The 12,213-nt window shown below is 55.0% G+C and overlaps 1 protein-coding gene across 14 annotated transcripts in view; it reads left to right on the forward strand.

Moving 5' to 3' along the window:
- Positions 1-12,213, forward strand: part of BCOR (BCL6 corepressor) — a 90,012-nt gene that overhangs the window by 56,302 nt on the left and 21,497 nt on the right. For 12 of the 14 annotated variants that reach the window (XM_057718230.1, XM_057718231.1, XM_057718227.1 and 9 more), the window contains exons 2-4: positions 6,532-6,657; positions 7,995-8,073; positions 9,024-11,858. In XM_057718230.1, coding sequence (XP_057574213.1) covers positions 6,572-6,657; positions 7,995-8,073; positions 9,024-11,858 — 3,000 coding nt within the window. In that variant the 5' untranslated portion in view covers positions 6,532-6,571. Of the gene's footprint in view, positions 1-912; positions 938-6,531; positions 6,658-7,994; positions 8,074-8,767; positions 8,828-9,023; positions 11,859-12,213 lie in introns of those variants that run through there. The other 2 variants (XM_057718232.1, XM_057718242.1) reach the window with 2 other exon arrangements.

Below are 12,213 nucleotides of genomic sequence, written 5' to 3' on the forward strand. Positions count from 1 at the left end.
ATTGAGTTCACTTTATTGGTACAAAGCCCTGATAGAGGCTACAGTGCAGGGGGACCCCCTCTAGAGTTTTGGTATATGGATCGTTTATTCTGGATTTGCCTTCAGGTTGTGTAGACTCCAAGAGGGAACCCAGCCCTATTTAGGGACCAGATGCCCGGGGGTGGGGGGGAGGGGGGAGGAGTAAGGGTGATTAATTGCATTCAACCTAGGTTTCCTGCCCTGGGCTGCTGCCTCCTGTTGAGGGACACCAGCTTCCAAATGCGGCCCCCTCTTGCATACTCACGTGGTTGTGTGTGGCACAACCGTGAAAGAAAGTGAAAGGAACAAAAAGCCGAGGCATGGCGTCAAGGGAGAAGGGGAAGTGTCTGAGGTTGGTCCATGAGCTGACCGGGGGCCACGGCTTTGTCTGTGGGAAAGGGGGTGTGTGGAGGGCAGCCCCAGTTTGACAGCGGCTCTCTGGGTCGATCTTACTGGTGCCCTCCCTCCCCAAGCCCCGGAGCCCCCTTTTACAGTTGGCTGCACTTGGCTTGCATCTTTCAGTCGGGGGGGACGGGGGGCGGGGGAGGCATCCACGGAGAGCAATACTTCAGACTGGTCCAAGGGAGCCCAGGACGATGGCCCGGAGGGGTCTCTAGTGCCCCATTCCCTTGGTGGGCTCCGCCGCACATCCTGGGTTCTCCGTGCGCCCACCCAAAGTTGCTTTTTGTCAGAGATTCAGTGGCAGGCGCCTGGGAAGGGGGAGCCCAGAGGAGCGCGCAAGCGGGGTGAACTGGGGTCGGGGGGGGGGGGGCTGGCGGAGAGAGCTGGAATTCCTGGAAGGTCGGGCGGGGGCGTGGGCCGAGGGTGGGGTGTGTGTGGGGGCGCGGCCTCGCCCGCGAGCGTGCAGGGACCTGGCAGAGGAGCCGCGAGGAGGGGTGAGGAGCCTGCAGCAGCACTGGTGTGTGTGGTGGGAGAGAAAATCCCTTTGTTGCCGAATGATCGCGCTCGGGGCTGAGGCGGGGGAGGGGGTGCCCCTCCCCCAGTCGCCTCCGCCGGCCTCCGCTGCGGGGCCAAGTTCACTCCCGACTGACCCGAGTGGCTCTCTGCTCTATCCTGGAGCCCTGGGAGGAGGCAGGGAAGGTTCTGGTTGCTCAGAAGGTCGGGACCGGCCGCGTGAGTTTCCCGTCCCCTTGTTCCCCCCCCCCCCCCCCCCCCCCCCGTTCCACAGCTCTGCTGTTCCTAATGCAAAACTTGGGGCATGAGCAGGGACACCTCCGGAGGCAGTGACAGCCAGGACTTGGAGTGTGCTTGGGCAGGCTAGATCACTCCTCCCAACCCACCCCGTCCCCCCCACTTCAGCACCCACACTGGGCTGGAGGACCCAGTCAGGGACCTCCTTCAGACACACTTCAGGAAGCCTGCCACCCGACCCTCCCCCGACCTGGGGGGCATCCTTGGGGTTCTCCTCCCCACCCTGCTACACATACTGGGGAAAACATCCCAGGAGGACTTGCCCCAACACTGCACACCCTGGACTGCTTTTTCTCATCTCCCACCTCCACGTAGCCCCCATCCTAAAATAGTAACTTCGTCCCTCCCTTCCTTGACACCAATAGAGAAGTGCCTGTCAGTGACTCAGTCTGCGCTTGGAGCAGCCCCAGGAAGGGCACCCGCACGGTGAGCTTTGTGCTTCCGTGAAAGCTACACACTCTGCTGAAGGTCACTCCTCCCTAGCCTCCTCTGTGTCCCTGCCTCAGCCTTCCCTCTGCCACAGAGAAACTATGCAGCCGTCCTGGGGTTTGTTTGTTACACAGTATGTTTGGTGGAGTCAGATGCTGTTTAATGGGGTTAGATGTGGCCCGCACCAGCTATTGCCAGGCAGAACTCAAGTCCATAGTGCAGTTTAATCCTCTGGAAAACACGGTGCCAAATATTTACAGATGCGGGGACCAAAGTTGAAGAGGTTCAGCCACCTGCCCAGAGACATGCCGTGGTTGAGAGTGGGAGCTGGGAGGCTGTGGTGACCGCACACTTGCGTGTCCTCCACGGAGAACCAGCCATGCAGTGAGGGAGACCCTTTCCGCGAAGAGGTCCCCAGTCTACTGAGGACCCTAGCACATGGCATACCGGCTGGGATCCCTCGATGTCTGCTCAGCCTTCTGAGCCGGAAGCCCCCCCAAACCTCTCCAGGCCTCCTTGGCCACTAACTGGATAACTGCCTGATGGGGCTAGGGGTGCCTAGTGAGTGAGGCTCTAGGAAGGGGCACCGTTAGTATTGGCGTGGAGTTGGGATGGTTTGGTGGTGCTGCTTCCCATTTTGTCGGTGCCACTTGACAAGCGTGATGTGCAGACTTGAACTGATCCATCCGCCGCCTCAAGGGCGGAGGCAGTGGAAAGTGGCCCGGTGCCAGGAGGAGCTGGGGTGGAGAAAGGAGAGGTGCCAAGAGTGGCCTGGTGCTGCCTCCCCTCCCTGAACTCACGCCAGCCTCTCACGGCCACTGGTCCTTCCTTTGCAACCTATTTGTTGTCTGCCAAGGGAACTCGCCTTTAAAGAAAAAAAAAAAAAACAAATGTTCTCTCCTTTTCCTCAGTCCATAATGGTGTCTTCGTGGCAGGAATCGGCGAAATGGTGATACAGCTTCGGACCCGTGTGCCCCCTCGTGTCTTTTCACAGAGGGTCAAGGTGTCCCCACTCAGGGATGCCAAGTTTGGGGTGACAGCTCCTAATCTTGGTCCCTCTGACCTCTTTCTGCCAATCAGGCTCTTCTCCCCAGCGTCCAGGCGAAGCTCAGATGCTAATCATAACTCTTGGCTCGCGGACCAGGTGCCTGCCCAAGTCTGTCAAGGGAGACTCAAGCTCTCCTGTGCTTGCGCTTTCTGCCAGACCTAAAGCTGGAGGCCACGCGGCATGTCTGCGTTTTGCGAGCCGGGTCTCTCCCAGAACTGGGTGTTCAGTGGGCAGCCGCCACAATTCCCGGTCTGTTCTCCAGAAACCAGACACTCCTCCATCTCCCTGGCTGATCCCTTCTCTCAGCTACCTTCCCTCTTCATCCCTCTTCCGCAACCTTGCCCCCTTCTCACCACTACCAGAAAAAAGGGTTAAAACCCAGAGCCAAGGTGTAGCTTAGCAGCTCGCACTGGAAACAGGTTGGTGCTTGTAAGGTGCTTTTCATGACTGACTTCACACATCCTGGCACTTCCAGAAGCATAGCCTGCCTGTGTAAGAAAAGCTGGGCGGGGGTGGGGGTCGTTGAGAAATAGCAGCAAATGAGCCTCTTACATACAGCAGCAAAGCGCCTGCTCTGTTTGTCATCTAAATCATGTCATTTGCCCCCTTCAGCGTGACCTACAGCCAAAGGTCAGGAAAGTCACTTCTGAAGAACTTTTCCTTGGAGGTAAAAAAAAAAGAAAGACAGACCCCCAACTATTTCAATAGCTGCTTCTAGAAGTGGAGTGGGACAAGCGTGGCTGTGTCTCTGTCCCGTCTCTGTGTCCCTTACCCCCAAGATCCCCTTAGTTAGTTCTACGTCCCAGAGAGATGGGGGGGTGTTCTTCAGTGATGGTGGGGTGTAAGCAGTATGGCCTTTGCCCAGGATAAGGATGTTCCCGCCCAGGATTTGGGCTGTCACTCTGGAGAAGGGCCTCAGGCCAGGCAGGGCCCTGGCTGGTCAGCCCTTTCCACTCAGCTCCATCTTTGGCCAGGAACCTGAAGAGTTAAAAGTCTTTAGCTTCTTGCAATGAAATTATGGCTGGCAGTGGCGCCGCAGTTTGTTCAACAGACCTCCACTTTTAAACAGTTCACAAAAAGTTCATGGGGCAGCTTAAAGATTATAAGAGAGTGTGTGTGTGTGTGTGTGTGTGTGTGTGTGTGTGTGTGTGTGTGTGTGTAGGGGTGTGTGTGTAGGTGTAGTCAGCAGGATCCAGTACTGTGCCTCCCCCCTTCTCCTCTTGCTTCTTCACGGCCAGCCCCCCCCCACCCCCATCCTTCACCCCCACCCCCATGACACCAGACCACGCTCTGAGCCTCAACCCTCCATCTGACCCTATGCACGTAAGAACACTTCATTCTGACGCCAGGTGTTATTTATCTGTGCAGCATTAATATTGAAAACCCCACCAGACAAGACCTGGAAGAGGGGGAGGGGCTTTGAAAGCACCCCGTGGTCCCAGGTGTCTCTAAACTGCATTCGCCTCTCCCACTAAGTCCAGGCCGCCCTTTCTAAAGCAAAGTCCTTTCAAGGGAAGGGGGCTGCTGGCCCTTTTTGGGGGGAGGGAGGAGGGCTCAGTAGGGCAATTGCGGCTGCTGCCTTCCTGTTTCCTCAGTCAGGTGCTCAGAGGTCCTTATCCCATGGTGACAACTAAAGGAGGTGTGTAGGAGGAAGCTTGTGTAAGTTGAAGACTGGGGCGCAGAAGATTGGGGCTTCGAGGGCATATACACTTGTTCCCTCATCCTTTTCTTAAGGGTTTGATGGAGCGACCCTTTGGCTTCTGGTGTAACGTCTGAATTTCACCATGACACCCAGCCCGGGCGCGGGGAGGGACACGGGTGCGGTCCTCCCACTGCAGCCACGCCCAGGACACTGAGGAACGTTGCTCCACCTTCTAGATGAGGCTGCCCTGGACGTCATCCTTTTGGTCTTCCTTTTGTTAGAAGGGGCGGCAGGGGTTAGGGAGGGGACACGTTGTTGAATGTGCCTTCTGGTCGGCCCTGCACTGGTGGTGGCCTGCCCCCCCCAACTTGATTTGTATGTTTGGAACACGGAAGAACAGCCCAGGAGTCCCCACAGAACCTTCTCTGACACCCGAGTCCATCTTTTCGGGGCCCTGTGGCCAGCCACTGGAAATGCCCCAGTCTGTCTGAAGAAGGGGATGCTTCTTGGAGAAGCAGCTTCTCTAGAATCCTACCAGGCCAGACACAACTGGGAGATCTCTGCCTCTGCCTCTCTCTCCTCCAGCTTCATTGTTGAGCTCTAACTATGCGTGGTGTGTCTGCGCAGTGGGGCTCTTGATTAACAGACAGTGTTCTATGTATAGGGGCCGATGCGGAATGCTGGTGGACAAAAGCCCAAGTTAGGACAAAGAAATGCGAAGAGATAGCCTGGCTTTGGGATTCAGGTCTCCCAGGTGCTCCCCCGCCCCCACCCCACCCCACCCCACCCCAGTCACTCTCGGAAAAAAGAGTCCCCAGTCCTGGTGGCTCCCACCCAACCGACCTGGCAGTCAGCTCCGTGTGCTAAAGTGTAAAAGCAAGCATTTGCATATTTTTTCCTGCTAACAAAGGAAATGTGTCGACTTAGGGAACATTTGGGCTTTCGGAAACTGTGTGGGTGGGTGTGTGAGGGAGGAGAAAGAAAAGTTCCCCCGATGAGCTGCACGCCAGTGATTTCACACTCAGGTTTGGGTCCCGTGTAAAGAGGCCCGTGGCTGGGGGCCCCCGGACAAGGGAGTCTGCGAGCGGGGGAATTGCCAAGGGCCATCGGTCCCAGGCATTAAAGGCTCCCCTACTTATTAACCCAGCATTTAACAGCAGGATATGGGCTGAAGCGCAGTCAAAAGAAACGGCTCAACCTCCAAAGAGCAATTAAAATCCTGCACGAGGATAAATCACGCGCCGTGATAATCCTGTTACTAAAATGCAGCTTGTCGTGACCCTTCACTCATGCAGCACACTGGAATGTGATGTGGGTGGGGGGGGGGAGCAGAGAAGTTAAGGAAGGGGGGGGAGGTGCTCTCCCCTCTGCCTCCGCAGCCTGCCCCTCCTTTTGCCCCGCCTCCTCACGGTAGATGGAAAACGGGTGGCTTTTGCCCGCTTTCCTCGTGCCAGCGGCTCGCAGCCCGAGCCCGGCAGCCTGGGCTGCTGAGACTTCTGCGCTCGCTAATGACTTCTTGTCCCCAGCGAGCAGGCGTCATTGAATTACTCAGCCGCCTCCCTGTGCGGCTCCCAGGCCAAACCACCCGGGTTTGGGGCTTAATCTAATCTAGGGCTCGGGTGGGGTGGCTCGCCAGCCCACTGACTCTTTTTAACCCTCCATCTGTAAGTCACACACACCGCAGCCCTGGAAATGAGTCGGAGTTTGGGCCGCCACGCCGGACTGTTGTGCCTTTTATTCCCACCACTCCCCCGCCCCCCTCCCCCCGCCAATCCTTTCAGCCCCAAGAAGAATCAGTGTGGGCCTCCCTGGGATCCAACACGGTCCACTTTCAATCCAAGTGTATTCTCCAAAGGCTGGGAAAGGAAAGGGGAAGGGAGAATGGCAGGTGCAGGGTGACACGTGCTGTACCTTGAATGGTGTGGCGGGTGGCGCTTGAATCCTCTCCGCATCCCCAGCGCCTCCTGCCAAGGAAGTTTCCATCTCCCTCCTTGAACCTCTGGGTCAGGTGTGTTCCTTTGCTCCTGGCTATCTGTAGAACACGGAGCAGGATCTGACTTCCCGAGTGTGCGTTCTGTATGAATTGCCTAGAAAGAGGGTTTCTCTCGTTCCCTGTTTGGCTCTTTTTTTTTTTATTCAACCTCCTGGGATTCTTTTTTTTTTTTTTTTTTTTTTTAAACAGACTAGACGCTTGAAGAAAAGCTGCCATCCAAGAAGACGACATGCTTTCAGCAACCCCCCTGTATGGGAACGTTCACAGCTGGATGAACACCGAGAGGGTCCGCATGTGTGGGCTCAGCGACGACAGGTGAATGCGCGTGTCTGGCTGAGGCCTGGGGAGAGCGCAGGTCCTTCCCCAGGGCTCCTGAGCAGAGCCCCCCTCACCTGCTCACAGCCAGAGTGGGCCCAGAGAGGGTGGGGGGAGATCTCCTGCCTAGCTGGCGGCCCTTGATTTACAGTTTTAACAGGCAACCCAGCTCAGCGAAGCATTGCCGCCCTTTAAGAGATTAGCCCCTAAAGTGGCCTTTCAGTGCACTTTCGTCCTTAATTTATTATTTCATATTTATGAAGGAGAATTAATCCCAGTCTATATGCTGCTTTAACTCTAAATGTCAGGAGTGTGGGCCCAGGTGGATCAGCATGCGATGTGCTTTTAAAACAAATAGTTTGCTCAGTGATAAATGGGGCGATAGCCACCCTTCACTTCACAGAAGCCCAGGGTTTCTCTGGGCCCTCCGCTGCCTGTTCGGTGAGGCCATTGGCTCCTGGTTTCAGTCACCCGACAGCTCTGTTATGCTTCCTAGTCAGTAATTTTTTGGAGTGTGGGGTAGAGGCAGCTAAGCAGTAGATAATTGAAGCTGCTCTTCGGGGTAATGATGAAACTTTCCTCTGCTGCTTGTCAGCGATTTTATCCTGGGGATTTGGAAGTTGGCACCAAACACTTTCTTTATCGATGCTCTCTGAAAACAAGTCCCAGGGCAGCCGCAGCAGCCTGGCACAGATGTGCAGCTTCCTCTGGAGCCTGGAGCAGCTGACATTTGTATATTAGTGTGTATCCCCCATCATTTTGATAAAGGCAGTCAAATATGGCTTCATTATCACCATGGAAACCAGTTTCGTAGGGCATGGTACCTAACTTTGGGGAAAAGTTTTGAAAGCCTGTCCTCATGGGTCACACAGAAGTGAGTGATGTGGCCAGCCCATAGATGCCAACCTAGAGGTTCCCCTCTTTGGTGTTGGCCGTTGTACTACTTCATGCCTGTCCTCAGGTAAAGCTTACAAGGGTCTGCAAGGACAGCAGAGCCCAGACTGCCCTGCCCCGCCTCTCTAGAGAAAAAATTGTGAGGTAGACGTGATTGTGCAGAATTTCTGCATTACCCAACTCAAGGACGTATTTGTGATTTCACATCCCTGTTGCCCTGCCTTTCCTTTATTTTTCCCAGCCCCGTTGAATCATCATTTGGGGACAACTTTCAATGTGGGCCATTAGGGAGGAAATTTTTTTCTTTTCTTTTCTTTTCTTTTCTTTTTTTAAGGGCAGTTGACAAAATGGAGTTATTAGAAACTGGTCTGTTCTGGGGCAATCTATGAAAGATGGTTTAAGTGAGGAATGCTTTCACGAAGTTGGTGTGTCCTTTTAAACAGGAAAATTCCTGTAAATGATGGTGACGCTTCAAAGGCCAGACTGGAACTAAGGGAAGAAAATCCCTTGAACCACAACGTGGTAAGAGATTAATGGCTTCTGTTGATGTGCTCTATGAGTATCAGTGATCTGTAATCAATCGTGCATTCATTTGCATACCATTAAAGGGCCCTTTGGGGGCGGGGCAGGGTGTTTCAGGGCAGGGCTGAGTAGAAAGCTTAGGCCGCAGGACGAGGCCTCCCTCAATTTCTTCCTGGCTGGCTTTCTTTGGCTGTGCTCGTCATTTATGTCCTCGTCCCCTGGTGACTGGTGGGATACGGGCTGCCTTTTCTTCGATAAGCTACGTGCCACATCAATGCTCCCAGCTGGATAAATTTCTAGCCTCCAAGTAGACCCTTAGGGTTTACCTTCCCAGTAAAATATGAAACAGAGCTGTCTTCAGACACCAGTGAGAGGAAGTCAAAAGACACAACTACAGTTTGACCCATGGCCTCTTTATTGATTTAGAAGTGAGACAGCTCAAGTCCTCCTTTCCTTGCTGTCCCCTTGAAGATTGTTTTTTGTTATGTTAAGTAATGCCTCACTATGTCTGGGGAAAACACAGTGAACATCACCCCACCCCCAACCTGACAGGGCCGGGGAGGGTGAGTCTGAATTCTGTACCCCACGATGGTGGTGCTGAGAGCAGTGGAGTTGGTATCACCTCAGTTGCAGCAAAGAATTTTTGCCGAGAATGTGGATTTTCCAGAGTTAATAGATGACTGAATTAATACAGGGGCCTCAAGTCTAAAGGGATCAACGTTTTACGTGCTTCCAGGATACTAGTTGGACAAAGGTGAGAAGGCAGGCAGAGGAGGGTTCTGGATAAGGGGGGGAGGGGGCCACAGACCTTGTGAATCCTTTCTCTTTTTTAACCTTTTCTGCTCATATGTTGAGGCTGATGTCCTATCGAGCTAGTCTTCGGTTTCTCTTTGGGATGGGCTGCTTTGAAGGTGTGTCTTCGGTAACACCCGTGTTCTTCTTCTGCGAAGGTGGATGCGACCACGGCCCATCGGATCGATGGCCTGGCAGCACTGAGCATGGACCGCACCGGCCTGATCCGGGAAGGGCTGCGTGTCCCTGGAAACATCGTCTATTCTAGCTTGTGTGGACTGGGCTCAGAGAAAGGGCGGGAGGCTGCCACGACCACTCTAGGTGGTCTGGGGTTTTCTTCCGAAAGAAACCCAGAGATGCAGTTCAAACCGAATACACCCGAGACAGTGGAGGCCTCCGCTGTGTCCGGAAAACCCCCAAATGGCTTCAGTGCTATATACAAAACGCCACCCGGAATACAAAAAAGTGCTGTCCCCACGGCAGAAACACTGGGCTTGGACAGGCCTGCCAGCGACAAACAGAGCCCACTCAACATCAATGGTGCTAGCTACCTGCGGCTGCCCTGGGTCAATCCTTACATGGAGGGGGCCACGCCATCCATCTACCCTTTCCTTGACTCGCCAAATAAATATTCCCTGAACATGTACAAGGCCTTGCTACCTCAGCAGTCCTACGGCCTGGCCCAGCCGCTGTATTCTCCGGTCTGCACCAACGGGGAGCGATTTCTCTACCTGCCACCACCTCACTACGTCAGTCCCCACATCCCGTCATCCCTGGCTTCGCCCATGAGGCTCTCGACGCCTTCAGCCTCACCAGCCATCCCACCTCTGGTCCATTGCGCAGACAAAAGCCTGCCCTGGAAGATGGGTGTCAGTCCTGGGAACCCGGTTGATTCCCACTCGTATCCCCACATCCAGAACAGTAAGCAGCCTAGGGTGCCCTCTGCCAAGGCGGTCACCAGCGGCCTGCCAGGGGACACGGCTCTCCTGTTGCCCCCCTCACCTCGGCCTTCACCCCGAGTCCACCTTCCCTCCCAGCCCACCGCGGACACCTACTCCGAATTCCATAAGCACTATGCCAGGATCTCCACCTCGCCCTCCGTCACCCTGTCGAAGCCATACATGACGGTCAGCAGCGAGTTCCCCACAGCCAGGCTGTGCAGCAGCAAGTATCCAAAGGCTCTGGAAGGAGCCGAAAGCGCCCAGCCAGTTCCCGGGCACGCCCGGAAAACAGCGGGGCAAGACAGAAAAGATGGCAGCTCGCCTCCTCTGTTGGAGAAGCAGACGGTTACCAAAGACGTCACTGACAAGCCACTAGACTTGTCTTCTAAAGTGGTGGATGTAGATGCTTCCAAAGCTGACCACATGAAAAAGATGGCTCCCACAGTCCTGGTTCACAGCAGGGCTGGAAGTGGCCTCGTGCTCTCCGGAAGTGAGATTCCGAAAGAAACTCTATCTCCTCCAGGAAACGGCTGTGCTATCTATAGATCTGAGATCATCAGCACAGCTCCCTCGTCCTGGGTGGTGCCCGGGCCAAGTCCTAACGAAGAGAACAACGGCAAAGGCCTGCCACTGAAAAACAAGGCCTTGGACTGGGCCATCCCGCAGCAGCGCAGTTCTTCATGTCCCCGCATGGGCGCCGCTGACGCCGTGATCACTAATGTTTCAGGGTCGGTGTCGAGCGCCGGCCGCCCGGCCTCTGCGTCACCAGCCCCAAACGCCACCGCCGAGGGCAGCAAGACCAGCAGGAGCTCCGTGGATACCACGCCATCCGTCATCCAGCACGTGGGCCAGCCCCCAACCACGCCTGCCAAGCACAGCGGCAGCATCGGCAGCAAGGGCGCCAAAGCCAGCAACCCAGAGCCGAGCTTCAAAGCGAACGAGAATGGACTCCCGCCAAGCTCAATATTTCTCTCTCCAAACGAGGCGTTCAGGTCCCCACCAATCCCCTACCCCAGGAGTTACCTCCCTTACCCAGCGCCTGAGGGCATTGCCATAAGTCCCCTCTCCTTACACGGCAAAGGCCCTGTCTACCCTCACCCGGTGTTGTTGCCCAATGGCAGTCTCTTTCCTGGGCACCTCGCCCCAAAGCCCTACGGGCTGCCCACAGGCAGGCCGGAGTTCGTGACCTACCAGGACGCACTGGGGTTGGGCATGGTGCATCCCATGTTGATACCTCACACGCCCATGGAGATCACTAAAGAGGAGAAACCGGAGCGGAGGTCCCGGTCCCACGAGAGGGCCCGCTACGAGGACCCAAACCTTCGGAACCGGTTTTCTGAGATGCTGGAAGCTAGCAGCACCAAGTTACATCCAGACGTCCCCGCGGACAAGAACTTAAAGCCCAGCCCCAGCTGGAATCAAGGGAAAACCGTCCTCAAGAGCGACAAGCTTGTCTATGTGGACCTCCTCCGGGAAGAGCCAGATGCAAAAACTGACGCCAGCGTGTCCAAATCCGGCTTCACAGCTGAGAATGTCGGCCAGAGCACCGAGCCCACCAAACCCCCGCCAGACCCAGCCCTACAGCCACACCGGGATTTCATCGCCCTGAGAGAGGAGTTGGGGCGCATCAGTGACTTCCACGAAGCCTATGCTTTCAAGCAGGCTCCAGGCCAGTCAGTCTTCAGCTTAAGCAAGGAGAATGTTCCAGCGGGAACCAACAAGGAGAACTTGGCGATGCCAGTCTCGACTCCATTCCTGGAGCCGACCCTGGGGAGCGATAGCCCTGCGGTCACTTTTGGGAAAACCCAAGAGGATCCCAAACCATTTTGTGTGGGCGGTGCCCCACCGAGTGTGGACGTCACCCCCACCTATACCAAAGATGGAGCGGATGAGGCAGAATCAACCGATGGCAAAGTTCTGAAACCGAAGCCATCTAAGCTGGCAAAGAGAATCGCAAACTCCGCTGGTTACGTGGGTGACCGGTTCAAGTGCGTCACTACCGAACTGTACGCAGATTCCAGTCAGCTCAGCCGGGAGCAGCGGGCATTGCAGGTGAGCCCTCCACTCGAATTTCAGCAGCTTGACCAGTTGTCAGTTTTTTTAATGTGCGAAGAGGAGGGGGTGGGGGGATGATAGGGCAGGACACCGGGCAGATTTGGTTAATGAAGTTTATAATTTAAATGTTTGAAATGTGTCCAGTAAGGGGACATAAGTGGATACTTTAAGTTATTCTGTAGATTTTAAGCAAACTCCACTCGAATGCTGATAACGGAAGTTTTAATTATTGCAAAGGATGTCTAAAAGACTGCATGACGTTTACCTATCAGTTGCTTTGATTTCTCTGCCGTTACTGTACGTTAACAAATATACCTAAAAGCGCTGCTTAGAATGCCTTACGTGATACTTG

The sequence above is a fragment of the Hippopotamus amphibius genome, chromosome X (assembly GCF_030028045.1).
Source record: "Hippopotamus amphibius kiboko isolate mHipAmp2 chromosome X, mHipAmp2.hap2, whole genome shotgun sequence".
Taxonomy (NCBI): domain Eukaryota; kingdom Metazoa; phylum Chordata; class Mammalia; order Artiodactyla; family Hippopotamidae; genus Hippopotamus; species Hippopotamus amphibius.